Source organism: Lates calcarifer, linkage group LG20 (assembly GCF_001640805.2).
Source record: "Lates calcarifer isolate ASB-BC8 linkage group LG20, TLL_Latcal_v3, whole genome shotgun sequence".
NCBI lineage: Eukaryota > Metazoa > Chordata > Actinopteri > Centropomidae > Lates > Lates calcarifer.
Window position 1 is genome coordinate 23088487 of NC_066852.1, and position 20858 is coordinate 23109344.

Sequence of the window (20858 nt, forward strand, 5' to 3'; positions counted from 1 at the left end):
ACACAAATACAGCTGCCAGAATGAATCCCTCCAACTGTTGTTTAGCAAGGAAACAGTGTAGGAACACAAAGATGGAATTTCACAACAAATAGACTGTAACTCTTAAAGGAAGATACCTGCCTATAAATCCACACATTTACTGTACACTGCACTATTGCCACACTATTTACTGCTTTAACACTCAACATTGACACTGACCTTGTTTTCCTCTCATGGTCCTTTTACCAGTATTCCTCTATTTGGAGTGGAGAATGTAGTGTAAACATAAATGCATAGAGTGCTCACCACATACAGAAAGCTAGCGTACTGTTTAATAGCAGTTTTCAGCATGACACCGCACTCAGTACCTTGAAAGCAAAAATTGGACTTTCACTTTGTCAGCTAGCTTACAGAGTCTCCTTGGCTGTACTTCATGAACAGCTCTACTGTTACTGTCTTATCACTGCTTTTAAATTAGCTTCATCACCATCAGCTTTAAAAACCGACAGATCAGATAATTTACAGCCTTTCAGAGTTGGACAGGCTTGTCTTATCCAAAGACCTGACTATCAATTACCTTTGTCAGGCATCTGTGATGTCCTCCTCATGGTGTCAGATATGACAGAACAAGAGAAGAAGAACAGGGCAAAAAGAGTGTGAAGGTAAAGGTCACCCTCTTTTTTTGTCCAGAGTACACAAAGAGGAAGGAGTGAAATATGTATTCCAGTGTGCTGTGACATAACAATAAAAGAACTGTCTGCAGTGCTGCCCAGCTCACCTTCTCTTTGCCAGGGCTGCAACATTTTTTTTCTGAAATGTACTGCACCACTATGTTCAACCCTGCTGTGTTGAGCAGGCCACTCTCCATCATCTGTCCTTGTATCTCTTTGAGCCTACAGTATTGTTGTGCTAAACCTTGAGCGTGGGGAACTGTGTCCTTGCCATAGTGCCACAGTGCTTCAGTGTTTCTCTTCAGCATGTATTAAAAAGTGTTATTTATTCAGCTCATGCTTATACCACAATGCCTTATTTTGAAGTGACACATAAGAGGATTATGAGATCTTCAAGAAATGCTTTTGTGAAATGGATTATATCTGATTGGCAAGGATTTCTCAAATTGTTGACACCACATATTTCATCCAAACATTTGTCGATGTTCCTCAGCTCACAGTATGAGTTGTTTGGGTCTTTACCAACTAAGACCTGATATTTACTACAGTAAAGAGTATAGGCATTTTTGCCCTAGTCAAAATGCTTATACTAATGTCCTATGTGTTTGTCTATTAGTTAAAAACAGCAAGACATATAAAAGATTCTGCAGCATAGCATAGCAAAAAGTTAATAATTGTTTATGCAGTTCTGGACCCAGGTATAAATATAAGATATTTTTGGTGTATCTCTGCAGCACATTTGATGATTTTTGGTATTTTCTCATTAAATATTTGTTGTCTGGCTCCTGGGTTCTGAATCACCACCAACAGTTTGGTGTTGTGCTCATTAACAGCTGTTTCCACTGACTAAGGACTGACCAATCAGAACTTTGTAACCAGGATTGGGAGATTTTATTCACAAAGAAAATGGCATCAAGTGTGGGTAAGAATGATGCCCCTGTACGGGTCAGGAAGTCCCCAAAATTAAACAAGATATGTTTTCTGTTCATGCCCTCTGGAAAGACAAGTGTTTTTTGATCTGATCATTTGTCTGTGCCTTCTAAAAGTGTCACAAATCACTGTTGAAAAATAAATCTGTTTAGGAGTTGACCATCACATAGAAGTGTGATTAAGTCAGATGTTTTGCTGGCCCATTCATCTACCCCGACCTCCTCCCTAGGCAGATTTTTGTTGCTCACTGATAATGTTGCCTGGCTGTGGTGGCTCGAGAGCTTTGTCGCTCAAACATAAACATATGACATCTTAAATCAGCATATTTTTTCAACTGATGCAAAAAACATGCTAAATGCTCCTAGAAGCAGTTATCTTAGCTTCTATGTTGACTGAAAATGACATGAGCAGGTTAGTTACAGTACATCACTCACAACTGAATGGAAAATGACTTACAGGAACATGATTTTTTTTTTTTCCCCCATCATTCAAATCAAAGTGTAAGGAGCTAAATGAAGCACTTTAGGGCTAAAATGTTCCACTCTCTGCTAAAACAGTGTTGCAGCTAAAATTATATTTTTCAAGGAGTAGTATTATCCTAGTTGAAGAGATTTTTACAAACCAAGACATTTTCCTGAAGTGATCATATCATCAGCAGAGCATTGTATCATGCTGATATGTCTGAGACAGAAAAGCATGTTCTATCAAAGATACAGAGCAAAAGTAAAGGCTGTTCCTCTCTACATAGCAGGAGAGTTTGTATCCAAACCATTTCCTTGAATTTAAAGTTGTGTTGGCTCACATTCCCTGTGGAATTATCAGGCCCCAAACTTATCCCACATCCTTGGGAATATTATTAATATAAGAGAAAGATGAAACACACTGGAAAATAACAGGATATTTTCAGGTTGCTCTAAGGAAGAGGTAAAATGATGTGGATTTTTCATTTCTACTAAATCTGTTCCAAACCCTCTCTGGTAGAATTCAGTACTGTAATGTCCACTTCTATGCTGAGGATACCATCTTTTACGTCTCCCCAACAGCAAACCCGGCCATGTCCAGGTTACAATCTGCTTTTGGTATCCTCGAAACCTGTTCTACAAATATAAAGCTGGGTCTTAACTCCTTAAAATCGGTGTATTTTACAGCAGCACAGACCTTTAATGATGTCACGTCTATCCCTGTTTTCAGTGGAGACCTAATTGAAACAGAACAGCATTATAAATACTTAAATTTATAAATAATTCAACACAAATCCTTACTGGAACAGAGTTTTTTTCACCCTTTAATAAGAGAAAAACCATCATATCCATTATACTACTTACAGCTCACATTGCTTCCACTGCCCTTAAGCCATTGAATGCTATTTACCAAGATGCCCAGAGAATATTTCTCCATTTTTAGCAGCTCTGCCTCTGAAAACAGACTGAATTTTTTCTTCAGTGCATCTGTATACTGCAGTATCAGTATGTTCAAATCTAGGAACATTTAATTCAATTAAATCATTAGGATTAGAGGCTGACCTCTCATTTTAATGAGGCCTAACAAGTCTTTTGAATGAGCTACACTAATTAGGGGCATATTATTCATGTGCCACAATAAGGGCTTCATTGTGCTCAGACAAAAGAAACTAATAGCTGCACTATTTTTTTTTCTTGTTAATGTTAATGCTAAAAAGAGAGTTGATGTATGTTTAGATAGTATATTTGGATGCAGAGTTCTTTCCACATATCTTTCCTTAATGTGATGACAAAAGGCTTCATTTCCAGTCAGCCTTATGGTTTCACTTAAAATGTGTCTGATGTTCTTGTTTAATGATGCACAAAATCAATCGAGGTCATTAGTATTCTTGCCTCTTGCTGGCAGTATCTCTTCTCTCTTTTTTCCTCTGAGTCAATCACTCAGACCACGTCTATCTCTTAACATTAAAGACAGGTACTGCATGGCCATACAGCAGCATCATCTACTTTCTGTTCATCACCTGTGAAATCCTTGTGAAATCATAGTGTAGCCTGGTGGTTATCCCATCTGTTTATGTTTGTTTTGAGGTGTTCAGTGTCAGAAGTCTCCATGTTTAATGCTATAAGCGTTATAAAAAAGAAAAGTAGAGCCAGAGAATGAGTACACAGATCTATATGAAGAGAGTGCAGAGTGCGAAGAGCCTGGAGTTGCTGTCAGTCAGAGCAGAATTTATCAGCATGTCGAGGGGGGATGAAGACAGGTAGGCTTTCATCTTAACCACATGTTGTCATTCTGCATTATAGCTGATAGAGTGTGCTTTGGTAGGTGGGCAAACACGGTTAGACAAGATGAAAGTAGCTACAGATGAGGAAGAGATGGGATTTATGGATTTTTCCTCAGCTCTTCTGTAGGCCAACTAAAGGACAGCCAAGGTTGAGGCTTCAGTTAATACAAACCATGTTGTTAACATGTTCCATGTCTGTATCAAACCACTTTTTTTCTTTGTTTAAATATGAAGAATTGTGAATAGTCTTGTGCTGTAATGGCTTGTGTTGCTTCATATATCTGCTGATTGATTGTTGACTAATTAGATGGAAGTATTTTTTTTCTTTCTGCAAGGCTCTTTGAAGCATGCTTGAAGTTGTGATGTACTTGAAACAAAAATGACTAGCGGCGTATTTGTCCATAAAATCTTTAAAAAATATATTAAATATTTATTTTGCACAACACCTCCTACACCCAGAAGAAAGCTTGGACTGCTTTATGGCTCTGGGGTTTGAGCTACTGATTCTTTGAAACCATAATAACTCAAAGAACCATTTGATTAATTAAAGAAAAAAAAAAACAACGCTTTCTCATCATTATTATTATACTATTTGTTTAAAATAACAAAATTGCTTCCTAGATGGTCCCTGTTAACACATTCCTAAAGTTTTTTTTTTTTTTTTTTTTTTTCTTGGCAGCTTAATGAACAGCTGTACTGTGGTAAAACACTAAATGGTCTATGTAGAATTTGGATGACTAGTACGTTCATGTTTTTGACTTTGTTAAAAAATTAGTGGGTATTTGATTCATTTACAAGTCAATCAGCAGAAGACTACAAATATTATTTTGATCATATAATCTTAACCTTACCTTAACCTTAAATCATATTGGAGAAAAAACACCAAACATTTCCTACTTCAGCCTTCTTGATTGTGAGGATTTGTTGTTTTTGTGTTGGGTGATAGTAAAGTGAATATCTTCTAATTTTTTTGAGAGTACAGAGTTACTATTAAACTATGGATCACTATGTATGTAACCATTTGATTTTCTAGACAAAATTAAGCATCACTATCTTCATATACACCATATGTAGCTCCTAAATGTGTAGATATTTGGTATAATTTTGTGTGTATGTGTTTTTCTCCTTCAGCACTGAAAGACGCTCGCTTTCAGCTGGTGAACTTCTCAGACAATGAGCTGCGGGTGTCGCTGTCTAATGTCTCGCTGTCAGACGAGGGTCGATATGTTTGCCAGCTCTACACAGACCCCCCGCAGGAAGCCTACGCTGACATCACTGTGCTAAGTACAACAGCAAAAACACACAATCATGCACACACAAACATTCAGTGTTATTGGTAGCAGGGAGTAGAAGCCTATTAATCAACATTTAGACTGTGGAAGACAGGCATACATTCACGTGTCGAACAGCATGGTCGACAGCTCACTAGGAAAACTGCAACTCTCACATCAGCTACAGTGAAGCTACATGTGTGTTCTACTGAAAAGACACACATGTGTCATAAACTGTATTTGTGTGGGCGTGTGAAGTTTTCCAATGCTGTCTTTCTCAGTTGCCATCCACGAAAACTCAGAGGCACTGTCTTTTTAAAAAGGGAATTGTTTGAAACATTTAATTTACAAAACAAGAAAACTGATGATCACATTGTCATGATGTGAAATATGATGTACAATAGTACTGAGTCACATCCCAGGCTTATATTTATGTATGTATGCATTCACTTGCTGGTGTGAGAGTTAAAGTTTGATTTATGTCCTGCAGTTTTTAGCTCTTTTAATTAAGTGTTAATCAGGTTTCATTGTTAGAAAATGAACAGAATTAAACTCAGCTCAGAGTGTGTCATCACATGATGAAAGTGGTATTTGTCCATTGACATTCTGAATGACTAAGAAGGTCAGCTGTCATCAACATGTCTGTGCTGACGAGCTTTTTAAAGAGCAGCGTCACCCTCTTTTAAATGTTTAAACATTTAAACTCACAAAATACATGAATTAGCTGTTTTATTCTTACTATCATCATCAGTTAGGACATAATGCCTTAATAAATGGGAAGACTAGTGAGTGTATGAGCAGATCCAAAATTATTAACAGGTCATTCAGACATCAGCTAATAACTAATCAATCATCATTCAATCATTGATTATTCATAAGATTGCTTTATTTTGAATATTCTTTTAAAGATACACAATCAGAGATTATTCAGAGCTAATTGTCTTTGACTTTGTAATTTTCAGCTGTAACAGAACTTGCTGTGTGCTGAATGTAACTTTCTTATTAATCAATCTGTTTATCTTTTCAGCTAAGGCTGAACATTATCAAACTACATACAGTATGTTGCTATGATACTAGCTGATAAATATATACACAGGTCATACTTTACATGCTGTTATTGGATGTGTTTATATTCATTAAATATAGGCATTTTGTACATGTAATTAATAATAAATTGCAATAAGTGATTTGAACAAGTCATCAACGTGCCCTGGATGATGGTGAATTTTCAGTGTTACCATAAGCACTAAGCTTATTTTAATAGAAGTGTGGAGCTAAGGGTTGAGAACTACAACAGTATAATACCTCTGTGTTTATGGAGTTTGGTGTGTGTGTCCTGTTGTAGTTCCTCCAGGTAACCCCATCATTGAGGCCCGGGATGAGGTCCTGAGTGAGGGCAATGAGACAGAGATGACCTGCACCGCCATGAGCAGCAAGCCCGCCGCCACACTCAGATGGATGAAGGGAGATAAGGAGCTCCCAGGTAGGTTTTCTCCACACACAAAGAGAAAATCACAGTCATCAATCAGGACATCTCTTTACATAATAAGACACTCATATAAAGTGGAAAATCAGAGGTTGTTCCTTTCACAATATTCACACATCCATGTACTTTTCCAATCTGTTATCTGTACAAAGAATACCTCTGTTTGACACAAAAACACTGTGTTCCATGAACCAGAGTAAAAGTCCCAAGATGTGTCACCTCTAAAAGGAAACAAAACTCTTCCTGCCTCCGTTTCCCTCACTTTGCCAAAACATGGAACCATGCAGAAATTCTAAAATAACAGCTTATGAGCAAACAAAAGAGGGTGTGCTTTCAAATATTCTGCCCATATACCCACCTCTGTATGTTCTTTAGAAGTCACAGTGAACCCAAAGTGTTTCCTGTTAACTCCCTCATCATGAGTTGTGATTGTAACATGAATCAGCTGCTTATTTATGGTGGAGTCAGACCACGTAGCCTTAAGAAAAGACCTATTGTTGCATGATTAAAAAGAAAATTAAACTAATTTTTTTGAATAAGAGCCTTTTTTCCAAGCCATCACATTATTATCCTCTCTTTTGACCTCTCTTCCTGTGTACCTGGATCCAAATAAATACTAAAATGATCACGATCAAGACTAAAATCTCCAGAGTTTTTGTCAGTAAAACAAGATAGGGAAGAAGTTATCCAAATATAACTTAAGCTGCCAAAGACCTTACATCTCACAGTGACTGAATTTAGAAATAACTGACAACAGTATTACTTTTGTTGGGGCCAGGTGAGCTGTAGTGTTTACCAGTCAAGCACTAATAAGAGAAAGTGTCTTGAAGGGCAGCAAGTCACAACAGCAGTGAGCACCACAAGCTCAGAGAGCCCAACCATTTCAGAAATCGAGATGAGGTGGCTGGATATATCTAAGTCACAGTGGCGAAGCACTGAGCCCACTGGTGGGCATCAGGGGACACTGGAGGTTCATACCCCTGCCGAGCTTCTGCTTTCACAGTGCAGCCTGCCTCGTCAGTGGTGTGGATATATCTGCTATGACTAAAGGCAGTTATGTTGTGGGTTTGTTATGCACTTCACAGGTTACTTGTCATTTCATATGAAGTTTATCAAACAAAGCAACAGGAAAATAGCTCTAAAAAATCAATATGGCAGTAGAAGTAATTATTCTGTAAGCTGCTACCTTTTTTATACACATATGCATCTTTTAAGCCTCTATCACATGTATAGAGATGATCCATTTTTTGGACCTTTCTTTACTGGCTGTCTTTGCTGTATTTAGTGCTTGTATCAGTGCTGTTGCTTTTCAAATTTAGCTCTGCTGCATCTTTGAATAGTTTCCATTAGAGCAATGTGGATGTGCAGTGGTGGCCAGCGTCTGTTGGCACTGTGACAACTTTCATGCCTTCATCAAAGGTAGCTGAGCTTTAGAAGTCTGAGCAGAGCTCAGGGGTGAACAGGCCTCCTGCCAGGCAGCTCCACCTCAGAGCCCGACGGCAAGCTTTGTAAAGACTTTGAAACAAAGGTCCTAATCAGAAGCTGTGTAGAAGGCCCTGAGCAGCTTCACCTCTACACTGCAGCACATTAAACCCTTAGCGGTCAGCTCAAATCTGAGAATGTTCCAATGTGCCAAGGTCAGGGTTTGGCTTATCGGTTAATGTCGGAAAAAATGACCACTGACATCCAGTTAAATCTTTGTGCATTTCTACTGACCACAGTATACAGCCGAGTATTGGCAATGCTTAGGCTGTAAGTATTACATAGCCAAAGGTAATGCTGTGTCACTGATTTCACTGATGCTTCTAAATGCAGCAGTTACCTGCTGTGTGCAGCTGTAGAAACTGACTCATATCAGACTTCTTGGAGTGAATATCCTTCTTTTATGATCAGTTTCAGATTTAGTCCAACTTTGTATTCAGATATTTTGAACACAACATGCAGTAATGTTTCCTATCATCCTGCCGCATCACCACCACTTTCCTCGTCTGATGTTTCTCCAGCAGAAACGTGGCTGTGTCGACTGGGTTTCTCTAATCCTTTATACAGATTACTTAATGATGTTTAAGATCTGTTCATGCAGAAAGCTGACAGTATCACAACTTAAGTTCATGTAAACACTTTGCCTAATAGTGTGTTATAGTGATGCTGTAAATGAGTGAAGTGAAACCTGTAACCGCTGTAGCTGTTACTCACTGTGAAATACTGATCCACTATTTGGGCTTTCTAGACTTTTTAGTGTGCTTCTTCTGCTTTTAGTAATATTTCTCTTCTTTACTGAGTACTCACAATCTCTGCAACGGAACCTTCAAATGATGCTCATTTGTTTGTTTATCAAATGGCAGAAAAAAATATTTATATAACACTAAATGCCCCTCAACCCCACACCCATGCTGTTGTCTCACACTTGTTGAGAATGGATTGCCATTTTCAGAATAGGCTCAGCACTCTTTGAAGTTCTACAATTGATAGATGCAATTTTTTGCCGTAACACAGTAGTCAGAGGTACTTAATGGCTCACCTGTCACAACACAGTATTTGGAGCATGCTATTTGCTTTTATCCATTTTTGCCACAGGTGAAAGGTGCTACTGGCTGAAACTGTCTAAAATAATGGCAGGCCCTCTTATAAAAATCCATCTTTTAATGTTTTACATTTCTATTTCTTCACAAGTGACATTATTGTTATTTCAACAATATCAGGTTTGTTGACCATGTCAAGCTATTCTGTTGTCATGTTACTGCTAGCTCTGTAGGAAACGGTGTCAAATGACTCCATAGTTTGTGTACTTGATGCTGCAGCAGTGTTGTGAAAATGAAACCTGGCACTGCTCTGCTGATGCTTAAAATGTGAAAGACAAAAGGGTGCAAGAAAATTAAAGATGGGAAGAAAACGAATGGCTCAGGGTGCCAGAGTCCTGACACTAGGGCAGAATTACTTAAATTGCCTTCAGCTGTGGCTCCTTGCCTGGCAGACTTATTTCTAATTAAACATTCCCAGAATTTAACTTAATTACCTTAAGGGATAATCGGGATCTCTTAAATATCATTTAAAGGTTGCAATTGTCATGCTTGCCAATGTAAATCCAACCATCTCTCCTAATATGCACAGACCTATTATCTCACTATTATCTCCTTCTCTTTTTTATTTGCTCTTATCCCGTTTTTTAGTGATTTATTAACATATGCCCTAACACTGATATCTTCAGCTCTTAAGCTCACACTGCAGTGAAAAAGGAGTGCAGGATCTAGTAGTGCAGGTCGTCCCTTTCTGTTCTGTTACGATGAAAGAAAGTAAGATGGGTAGAGAAAAGAAAAAGCCAGGAGGTAGGGCACTTCACTGACTGACAGGAACCAGAACAGCCATTAGCCTCCAGTCTTATTAGACAACCACAGGGTGATTTCAATTACCCTGCTCTACCCCAGCAGGAAGACTCTACAAATGGATAAAAGAATATTTTGGGCAAAGAAATAGAAGTGGAGAGATGTATATTTTATTTAACTAGACATTACTCCCTTCCTGTTTCACAAGAATGTGGTTAAGCTGGTGAGTGAAATGTAGAGGGGGACTCAGGACTCAGTCTGTATGTTGGTACCTGTGTAAAGTTTCATAATTTTTTAACTAGTTTTATAGAAAGATCAGGAGGCAAAATTAAACAAGGGCCTTAGTATGAGCAGTAAGCAGTGAATGTATTAATCCAGATTTCCAGCAGGAACAATATATATGAATACAAATCTTTCTTTCTGACTTAAACTGAATCTTGTTGTGCATCATTTGAGTTAGTGACCAATAAAAAATTGTCTTGACAATTCTGGCTTTTAAGGGAATGGAAAATCCAAAAAAGAGGAAGCATATCGGCTCTACTTTTATATAACCAGCTCTGCCCTAGTATAAACTGCTCCACCAAAGAGCCATGGTTTTCAGACCATTATGCAACAAGGGTTGATGGCATAAATGCATCTCTTGAATAAACTGTGCCTTCTTCTTGCCCTAGAAACCTAGCTTGCTAACAGGCTGGTAGATTGCAAAGCTATTGTGACTTGCACTAGCAACCAACTAGAGTAGTTTGCTGACTATCCCTATAAGCAGTCACTGTGACCCCAGTTTCCAGCCACATCTTTTCCTCTGGGCGCATGGAGATTCCACTTTGGTACTTATTCTAGGGAAACCTACCTAAATATGCTAGGAGATCAGAAAACAAGGATCAGAAAAACTAGTCACACATAAGGCCTAAAGGGCAATACACAATGGCCCTGTCAAATAGCATCATGTGATTTGACCTATATTATTCGATGCCCATAGTACACACAGGGGTGAGCCATACACAGAGAAAAAGCAGTGAAGGTACAGTAGCTGGGCTGTACCAACCCAGGGAGAGAATGTGATTAAATCGCTTTATGGAGTGTTGGCTCATTGACTCTGGGCGTGTCCTGATGCATCAGTGTGAATCAGCCCAGTATGATGCCGCTGGTGTGTGGTTTCACATGAAAAGCAATGGGCACAAGTGTTTTGAAGTGTGTTGCCCTCGAGCGACATAGTCTCTACTTCAACAGATTAATATTTGATGCAGCACAACTGGAGTACTGTCAGATGTCCATCTTGTGAAACTACTCTGTCTCCTCTGCCTTTCTCAAGGCACAGGCACCAGTCAGTACTTGTGCTGTTCAGTGCACAGCAGGGTTCATTTGTTATATCTCCATCTACAGTAGCACTAATGGTTGGGGGGTAGTGGCTGCTCAGTAGACATGTGAAAATATCTCAATCCAGGCAAGAAGAAAACAAGCAACAGGCTAAGGAGCCAGCTTTTTTGTAAAGGCAAATGGCAGAATGAATATGAATTAAGATGGTGGCTCATTAATTATCTCAACTAATTTAATATGCATGGTAATTAGACATAATTTTACATCTATTTGTGCTTACCTTTGTACACTCAGTATGTTTATTGTACAGTGACTTCCTAAGGTGTAAAGCAGGAGATTCAGAAACCCAAGACTTGAAAAAAGATGTCTCCTCACTATTGTTTCATGCATCTCAAAAGACATTTTGATTTGAGCAGACCCCTTCAGGTTCCCGTTTCAGGCCCTTGCATGCAGCTTAGGCCTCTAGTGGTATTTATTCATGACAACCTGTTCCTTTACACCAGGCACATCACACGCGTTTGCTTCTCCAGCATCCAAAGAGACAGCTGTCACCACAGTGACGGTATCACCACTGTGGCTGAGCTGCAGTAGATGAGTGGGTAGAATGTGTGCTTGGTTTATATCTTAGAGCTAAAATATTAACTGATGGATGCGACACTGTTCACATTAAGATAGATTTTCTACTGTTCCATTTCTCTTTGCAGACACTTTTTTTGCTTCCAGTATTTGTTTTATTGATGGGATGCAAACACACTTGTGCAACAGACTGTTAGGAACTAGGACAAAGGGATAAAAATAATCAATCTCTCTTTGCAGCTCTGCTATGCAGAGCTGTCTGCAGCTATCCCTCTTATTTTGTATGACTGTGATGAGGTATCCTCTTCATTGTATTTGAGAACATATTGTGTGATATTACAGAGCAGCCACTAATCAGAGGATGGTATCTTTGTAGGCTTCAGATCTGGCAGTGCTGCGTAAAAGGGTGGCTACACAATAAATCTGGCTTCATAAAGCCTAATGAGTGATTCACAGTCGCACAGTAGCCCCTGACAGCAGGCAATTTTTAGCTGATTAACCTTCTTTGACCATTCTCAAGGACACTCTCACTTCCACTCTCCATATTTTGTAGGGTCAGTGGGAGAAAGACATTTTCCTCGCACCCAGACAATGCTTGTCTTTGTCAGGCCTTGATATTTCTAAAACATTTTTTTTCCCAGCTGCCTTTAGTCCATCATTCAAGGTTTCATCATTTTTATTTTGTAAAGTAAAACTGACCCATGAACAAGTTGTTCACAAAGCACATCAACATAAGTCAGGAAGAAATTCAAATTATGAATTTCTAATATTTTCAAAAAGCTTTTTGAATAAAAGCATCTAGACTTATTCATATTTTCTTTGCAAAACCAGTCTAAACCTCTGCAGCTCAGTTTTCATCATATATCTTTATCACAGAAAACATACACTGAAAATAAGTTGAGCCCTGAAGCAGGAAGCAAACCAACCAACCAGCAGTCTATAAGAAGTAATTTAAATGATTACAAACAGAGCTGTGTTTACTTTAACCCAAATGGCAACTTTTTATCAGTTAACTCCCAAGGTTTAACTTCTTAAATTAGACAATATAGATCAAATTTCAGGAACTGCAGGTGTAAAGGAGGATTGGTGGTGCAATGACAAACACTGTCACCTCACTGCATGGAGGAGGGCGGGGATCAAATCCATTGACTGGAGAGAGGTAACCCCAGAGTGCTCCAGTTTTCTCACATAGTCCATACACATGCATGTTAGGTCAATAGGAGACCATAAATTGCCTTATGTGTGAAAGGTTGTCTGTTTCTAAGAGTTGACCCTGTCAAAGACTGACAAGTCTCCAAACCCTTGTGACCTTGTGAAGGATAAGTGCCTATAGATGATGGATGGATGGATAGTTAGATGTAAACTGTAATGTTTTTAGAACAGGCTCCTTGTTTTTCCAGTTGGCAAACCTCAAACCTCAAGAATGTCAAATTAGGTTGCTGTTTATATCTCACTGAATGAAAACCCAAATTTTGGGGTCTGGGTTGAGTTTGCAGCAAGCTGAGCAAAGAAGACAAAATACCTCCCAGGCCACATCATCCAGCTCCTCCAAAAGGATCTCACCACATTACCAGGCAGGACTAGATATGGCTCCTCTCAGTGTTAGGGAGTAGTTACACTAAAAAACAGTGAAATTTCAGATCAAAATCAATTCATTGTATTGGAATTGCTTGCAGAGGTGAAGTAAACACTTGCAATGTTTAATGAGATCAGCTTTGGAGAACTTTAAGTCAGACATCCTGCTAAGAAAATTTGGAAGGAAATCTTGTTTTTGCTGTCTCATTTTTTGGATTACTGCTCAACAAAGTTTGTGACTGTAGGTGAAGGTTTAGACTTAAGTCGACTGAAACATTGGCAATATTTTTCTTCCATTGTCTCCAAGACAATCATTTGTCCTGGTTAATTAATCCTCACCATGCAGTTTACCCTTTTACCCAAGCAGGTGCACACTGGGTCTTGCCAAGTGAAGTTTATGTACTGCCTGTGTAAGGCTCATTCATGTTTTACCTAAAATCTAAATTGCACTCACGTTGTTTTGTTTAAGTCTGCTTGTCTTTGTGTCCAACAGGCAAGCCCAAGGTTGAGCTGACCTACGACAAGATGTACACAGTAACCAGCCGCCTGACATTCACCGTGAGTAAGGAGGATGACGGGGTACCTGTGGTTTGCATCGTAGACCACCCTGCAGTCAAGGACTTCCAAGCACAGAAATACCTGGAGGTGCAGTGTAAGTACCTCTGTTTGGAAATAAATTAGAAATCTCATGGATATTTAAACAGCATTATGCACTCTTTTTTTTTTTCTTTTTCAAGTGCCTCATCAGCTTAACTCAATAAATTGGACTGCAGTAGAGAAGAGTGTTCCATTCCCATTAATTAAACGGCATAAGTTTGCCACTTTTTCCCTAACTAAAACTTTAGTGTGTGACATGTATGGCAGTGTCACTGAAGGGAAATCATCTCAGTGCACAGGTTATGATGAATAAAAGGAGAAAATTGGTCTGCAGTAGAGGAGAGTGTTCCATCTCCACTAATTAAATGACATAAATTTCCCACATTTTCCCCCCACTGAAACTTTACTGCATGTGATTGTCATTAGAGAGAAAGGATCCTCAGTACATGATGAATAAAAGTGGAAATAAATAAATGAGCACATTGATGAACATCTTCCAGAGAAAACACTGATGTTAGGTATTATGTTACCTTTGTATTTCTGTAATGTTGTTTTGCCTTTTTAACATTTTGTCATCACTGTGAATCTTTACAAACTGACTGGGTTAGTGCTGCAGTTGACTTTATATTACAAGATAACTTTGTGTTTCCATTTTATCGTCCTCATAGTCACAGTATTGTCTGAGTTTGATTTTAAATGTTTCAAAAGCCTGTGGAACTGGGACGTACACTGCAGACACACAGTGTCTCTATTACTATTATTGTCTCTATAGCCAAGATGCTTTGGATCATAACTCAGCATAATTGTGTGCTGACCAGGTGCAGAAGTGTAGGGTCAAGACACAAAGCACAAAGGCAGAAATTTCGATCTTTGTGAATCTGTGCAGTAACATGAGGCAGATCAGCTGTTTGAAAATAGACACCGCAGTCTTACACATATTTTTCTGGTTTTGCGATCAAAAGGACAGCAAAGATGCTCCAGTCACTCAGCTGTGACTGTGTTTGCATTTCAAAATGTCTTTAATTCATCGCACATGCATCTGTAAACTACAATCAGCAACGATACCTCAACCATGATTTTCAAATGTCAGAGGTATTGACTAATAATTCAGTTTATTACTGAGGCACAACCCGAAACATACTGTTTATAGAGTCAATAATAAAGTGAAAAACACATCACAACACACAGAGAAATTAAATGTCAAATGTAACACACCAAAAGCCGATTAACGCAAGACATTTAATGAAAACAGTGTTTGTAAAGGTGCTTTGGCAGACAGTGGGTGTAGTGAGCTGTAGAATGGAAAAAAAAGATACACACTGAGTGAAACTGGCCAGAAAACCTAAAAGAGAAATATTGCATAGATTTATTGGCTCATCTTGTTTCTTTTGATTTTCTCTTGTATCAGATCTGATTTGTTTAAGTTCAGTTGTGTGTGTGCTATTTGACATATGAGGTGCAGCACAAGAAGAAGAAAAAAAGGTCTGCTCTTAACGGAGGTCAAAGGTCATGTTTTTATTGCTATATTATTATTATTGCTATGTAATAATTATGTGTTACAGTAATGTGATTACTTTTTTCAGTATGTGGCAGTGTAGGGGATTTGGTGATCGGCTTGTTTGTTGTCTCACTGGCAGACTGGCTGGGATGTGGTGGAGGTGTGGGACAGGTGATGGCCTCTACCAAAAGAGATCCCCCAGGAAATTAGAAAGTTGTCTGGTCGAGTTTTGTGTGTTCTTGCTCGGTTAGCTGATGAGACAAATGTTAACCACAGGTGTGTGTACATTGAGGAGTTTTTTCAGAGCTGGAGGCCATGTGACCGCGTTTCTGAGGTCGGGATTTCGTGAGCTGTGTGCAATCACCGAGGCTAAGCTAGCTGCTGAATGGTCAGTAAATCCCTCCAAATTGAAGGGCTGCCTGCTTGTTAAACTGCAGTGTCTTTTTCCTACATGTGTTAAATACAACACGTTGCAGGGTTTGGAGTTGTTTAACGGCGCCTTTGACTGAGCTGACAGCTGAGTAATGAAAGGAATGAGTGATGTAACCTGTTACTTTTGCTGCTCAGTAATTAGTAATATTGTAACTTTATCAATGAGTCATGTGTAATGAGTGATTGATAGAGGTTTTCAGGTTGTCTTAACAGGTCTTACCATAACAGTGGAGACAAAATGAAACCAACTACCCCAGCTATGTGACAGGTAATTAAAATGGTAGACCTTTGTACTGTGTGTTGAGTATTAGATCTTTTTATTGATGCTAAATGATGAAATTTATGTATTTTATGCCTCTCTAACCTTATGTCTCCGGCCTTTGGCATGTCCTAGCATTCTATTAAAAAATACAAACTCCGCTGTTGCTATCTGACCTTTCTCTGGGAGAGCGAGAACAGGAGATCAGCTCATCTACTGAGGCAGCATGGCATTTTGTTGGCCTCTGATTACAGGGAGCTCACATGGACCACCCGGCTCAGTGCCTCACTGCTCCATGCAGGGGCTGCTGCTGTCATGCTCTGTGCATACTGTAATGGCCAACAAACAGGCATAGCCAGTCCTGCAGTCTGCCTTCTCTTTGATCTCTCTACTATACAGTTTAATATTACATTTGAAGCATACTGACTGAGGGGTATTACTGTTTGTATGGGGCATGTCTAGAAACAGATAGATGATAGGTTAAAAATTCTCTCCTACCTTTGTTTTTATTTAACACGTCTTTAACTCCCAAGGAAAACCTGGAAAGCAGTTGTTTTCATAAACATTTCCAAGAACCCAATTATAGATCTGTTCCTTTCCAGGAAATTATAAATGACAGGACCTGTAAAACAAACATACTTTTTCTATATCTACAGTGACATGAGAGTTTGAGTGCTGATTACTGAGATAGATGAGGTGATTTACACTGAATCACTCACTGTGTGGGCAATTTGTGAGTAGAATGGAGTGAATTGTGTAGTAAGAAATAAGCCCATTGTCAGGGGACAGCATAATTAAATAAGCTTGTAATGTTTATGTGCATAAACAAAGTAAGTTGTTTTGCTCTGTTGCCTTGTTGTTTCCTCTTAAGGTCAGCTGGCTGCAGAGAGATGGATAGTGCCATCTCAAGTGCTTATGAGGTGAGGCGCACAATAAAGCAAATAATTCAGTCGGCATAATGATCCCTTTGCATACGGTAGACACTATTTCATTTCCACTGAAGTGGTAGTGTCCAGATCTGGCAATGCAGTGTGTGTTTTTCCATCAAGCGGAGACTAGAAAGCCCTGCCATAACTACTTGAGAAACATCAAAACATCCTACAGATGCCAGGCGTCCTTCATGTTTATGGCTCTGAGATGACAAGGTCAGATGACGTTGTGAGCTAAGAAAAAGTTGCAGGATGCCATGTAGTGCCTGGAGTGGAAACAAAACCAAAGGGTTGCTGTCTAAACCCTTGCATGCCCACTGAGCCGATGACTTGGCTTTTTGCCCATGTGCTGTCCATCACCAAGGCTGAGAGCCGACCACTGACAGGGTGTGATTTAGACAGATGGATGGCTAGACATGTGTTGTTTGTTGCAGAGAAGGTCGGAGAGCAGTGTGGAACTTTACTGCCGCCTTTGAAATCATAATTCAGATCCGATCCCTCGGTCTACAGGCTGATTAGAAATGTAGCACCGAATCGTGCATTTAGGCTGTAAAACTTGGGAAAGAACCAGAATAATTCACATCGCAATCTGAAAACTGTAGTTACACCATTGTGACTCAACAATCAATCTGGTGTGAGATGACACAATTTGACATTTTATCGACAGCACCTACTGTCGGGAAAGCTCAACAAAACAACATCTTGAAGTAAACAAGTCAGGATTTGGTGTGATGATGTGCTGCCAGAAATGCTAGCCACCATTTTACAGTGCTGGTGAATCAAATCTTAGTTTTGATATTTAAAAAAAATACTTTTTTGTTAAATGGTAACAAACCCTGATAGAGAAATTAATACAAGTTGATACAAAGCAAGCTATTCCCTCATGATTTTCAACCATTACACACCTTTTATTTGTTATCATATGCAATGTGTTAAATGTTGTAAGTTGTAAATCAGAGCAGGACTTCTGTTCTGTCTCAATCTTACCTCAGACCGTGGCAACACTGAAACACAAAAGAACGTACGAGTTTTGTCCAGAATAAAAGATCATCTCTCACACCAAGATGAAAAAAGGCTTTGATAACACCAGCAACAGTCATTGGATTGGGAACAATAGAAACTCTGTGGTTTCAAAGAGTAGCACAGCAGCGACAGCACTTCACTGATTTGTCAAAACAGCATTCCTACATTTTCCTCCTAGCCGCCTCAACTCTTCAGCAGTGTTTTCTGTTTTGTGTTACAACTTTATCGGGTAACATCTTTGGACGTACTTAGGTACTGTGGTCCTACACTGTAGCACTATTTCTATCATCCCTCAAAGATCTGGCTTGTGTTTTGGTGTTGTGTTGCTTTAAAATTCATCAATAATATGCCCCAGGTAGACCCAACACAGCTGAAGAACAGGGTGAGGTGAAGGCATCAGTAGCAGCAGTGAAATGTAACGGAAAAACACTTGAATGTATTTTATTGTTTACTTAATATCGAGTAAAATCCACCCAGACCTAACAAAGTTTGTGTGGCTTCGTTCAGTCAGTAAACATAAAGTCACCTTTCAGAAATAAGCTTGACCTCCTCTGACACTCAGTTACAGTTGAAAACAGTTACATGATTATAAAATGCCATTTCCCTGATTAGCCTACCAAAAAATAAACACTGGAACATAATGAAATAGTAGCACAAGTAGAGAGGAGTCATACAACCAAAGCAAATTAACTTTATTTATATGATTATCTCTGTAGATACTATGTAAGTATTTTCCAACCTCAGCCACCAACAGCTAGTTGGACCAAGTGAGGCTATAGCAGCAAAACTGTGCACTGACAATGGACAGAGTGATGTGATCATATCAGCTGAGTAATAATGTGAGGAATCAGGTTAGCTGATTGCCATCAGCTAATGCTTCACACAACTTGTGCCTGTACGCCTTAACGTCACTCCTGATGGGACCCAGAGCTTCTGTGTGGAAAGCAAACCTCTGTCTGCCTGACCACCAGCCTGACCTCTACATCCTCACTGTTTGCTGCAGCACCTCTGGGAATACATCAAGCTAAACAAACGTTTGATCATTTCAAGTGTTACCAGTGAACGTCACAGTGCAGATTTGTGGCATATGGACATAATTTGGAGGAGACTGGTTGGGGTTAGATTTGGAGTGAACAACATTTAAACATATTTTGCAGTATATACAGTGAATGCAGTTCCACACACTCCTCAAAAATATAACAAATCTAATGAAGTCTGGAATCGATCAGAATCCATCCATCAGAGAGAAGATAGATGTCGAAAGTAAATGTAGAATAAAGATAGATAATTCTTTACCAGTTATGTTGTGCCAGCATTAAATTTCCTGTCTCTGTCTTTCTAATTCTTTCAGACAAACCGGAGGTAAAGATTGTGGTGGAATTTCCTCAGGGTCTGACCAGGGAAGGAGAGAACCTGGAACTGACGTGTCAGGCCAAAGGCAAACCCCAGTACGACACACACCCACACGCACAGACAGACACAAACACACACATTTTAACCAATTAAAAATGGCCGCAGGGAGGGAAAGCAAACATACCTGCTCACAGATCCACGTTTATGTATTCATGCACACACCTACACCATTTCTTTCACTGTGCCTTTTGCTGTTGAGAAGAGGTAAACACTGAACTTTTGCAGCAGCAATTAGTGTTGAGATACATCAAAGGTGAATGCAAACATGAACATCTCTCAGTTCTAATACTCAAACATCTGTTAACTACTTTATGCTCTGCCCACAAGATGCTAGCACGATGTGGAACTGTTTATATACATATCATTACGTTATAAACCCCATCTTTTTGGTCATTTAGATCATTAAAAAAACATCCTTGTTGCAGAAAATAATCTGGATGTATGCCACTGAAACCTTAAAAATATGGTTTCAGATTGGCAGTCCAACAATGTAATAAATCCTTTCAAGCTTTATGTCCAAATTCACTGAAAGGATGAAAAATACATAAAAATAGTCCCTTTGTTTTAATTTAATCCCCAATTTAGGATGGTTGTTTGGATTTCAATGTAGTAGAAATGATAGAAATGTAATGTTATTCACAAAATGAAAAAGTGGTAGATTCAGTCACTATAAAGTAGATGTGCAGAATATGGCAGTGAGAAAAAGAAAATAAGAATAAAAAGAATAAGAAGGCAAATATTAAGGCACATATACAGTGTGTATTGATAGTCACATTGACATTACAGTTCTTTTCAGATCAGGTTACCCTGCCATCCTTTGGTTACACTGTACCTTTAAAGTTGAAAAAGCAAATAAGACCTTTTGGTGAATAGGTAATATTAGACCTTAAAATAAAAGAGAGTGCCCCATTTGGCTATGGGGGCGTACCATGTAGGCCCTAGTGGTCTGAGCAGGCGGACCCCGGTTCGACTCCCGATCCGCAAGTCTCTCCCCATTTCCTGTCTCTCTCTCACTGTCCTCTCAATAAAAAAAAAGAGAGTGCAGAAAAGCAGAGAGAAAATAGAATCTCACTGTTCATCTTGACAACTTCAGAAGTAGTTACAGTTTGATTTAAGTAAAAATGCAAGGGCACCTTATGGTAGTGATGGTGCTGAACGAAGCTGTGAAAATTTGAAAGTTCTCTACTCTGTCATGAGCCGAGCCTCTGACATTCTTCATAATGTCAGTGCTGAATCATGCCCAGACAACTGTGAGAAGTTTTTATTCTATTTTTACGGGAAACACATAATATCAAACTGCTTATCATGCAGCTGCTCAGAGATTATGTGTGGCA

General features: G+C 39.1%; 1 protein-coding gene across 9 annotated transcripts in view; it reads left to right on the forward strand.

The window, feature by feature from the left end:
• Window positions 1–20858, forward strand: part of cadm1a (cell adhesion molecule 1a) — a 333568-nt gene that overhangs the window by 259409 nt on the left and 53301 nt on the right. For all 9 annotated transcript variants that reach the window (XM_018689297.2, XM_018689298.2, XM_051078413.1 and 6 more), the window contains 4 exons: window positions 4957–5109; window positions 6442–6579; window positions 13867–14025; window positions 19463–19559. In XM_018689297.2, coding sequence (XP_018544813.1) covers window positions 4957–5109; window positions 6442–6579; window positions 13867–14025; window positions 19463–19559 — 547 coding nt within the window. The remainder of the gene's footprint in view (window positions 1–4956; window positions 5110–6441; window positions 6580–13866; window positions 14026–19462; window positions 19560–20858) is intronic.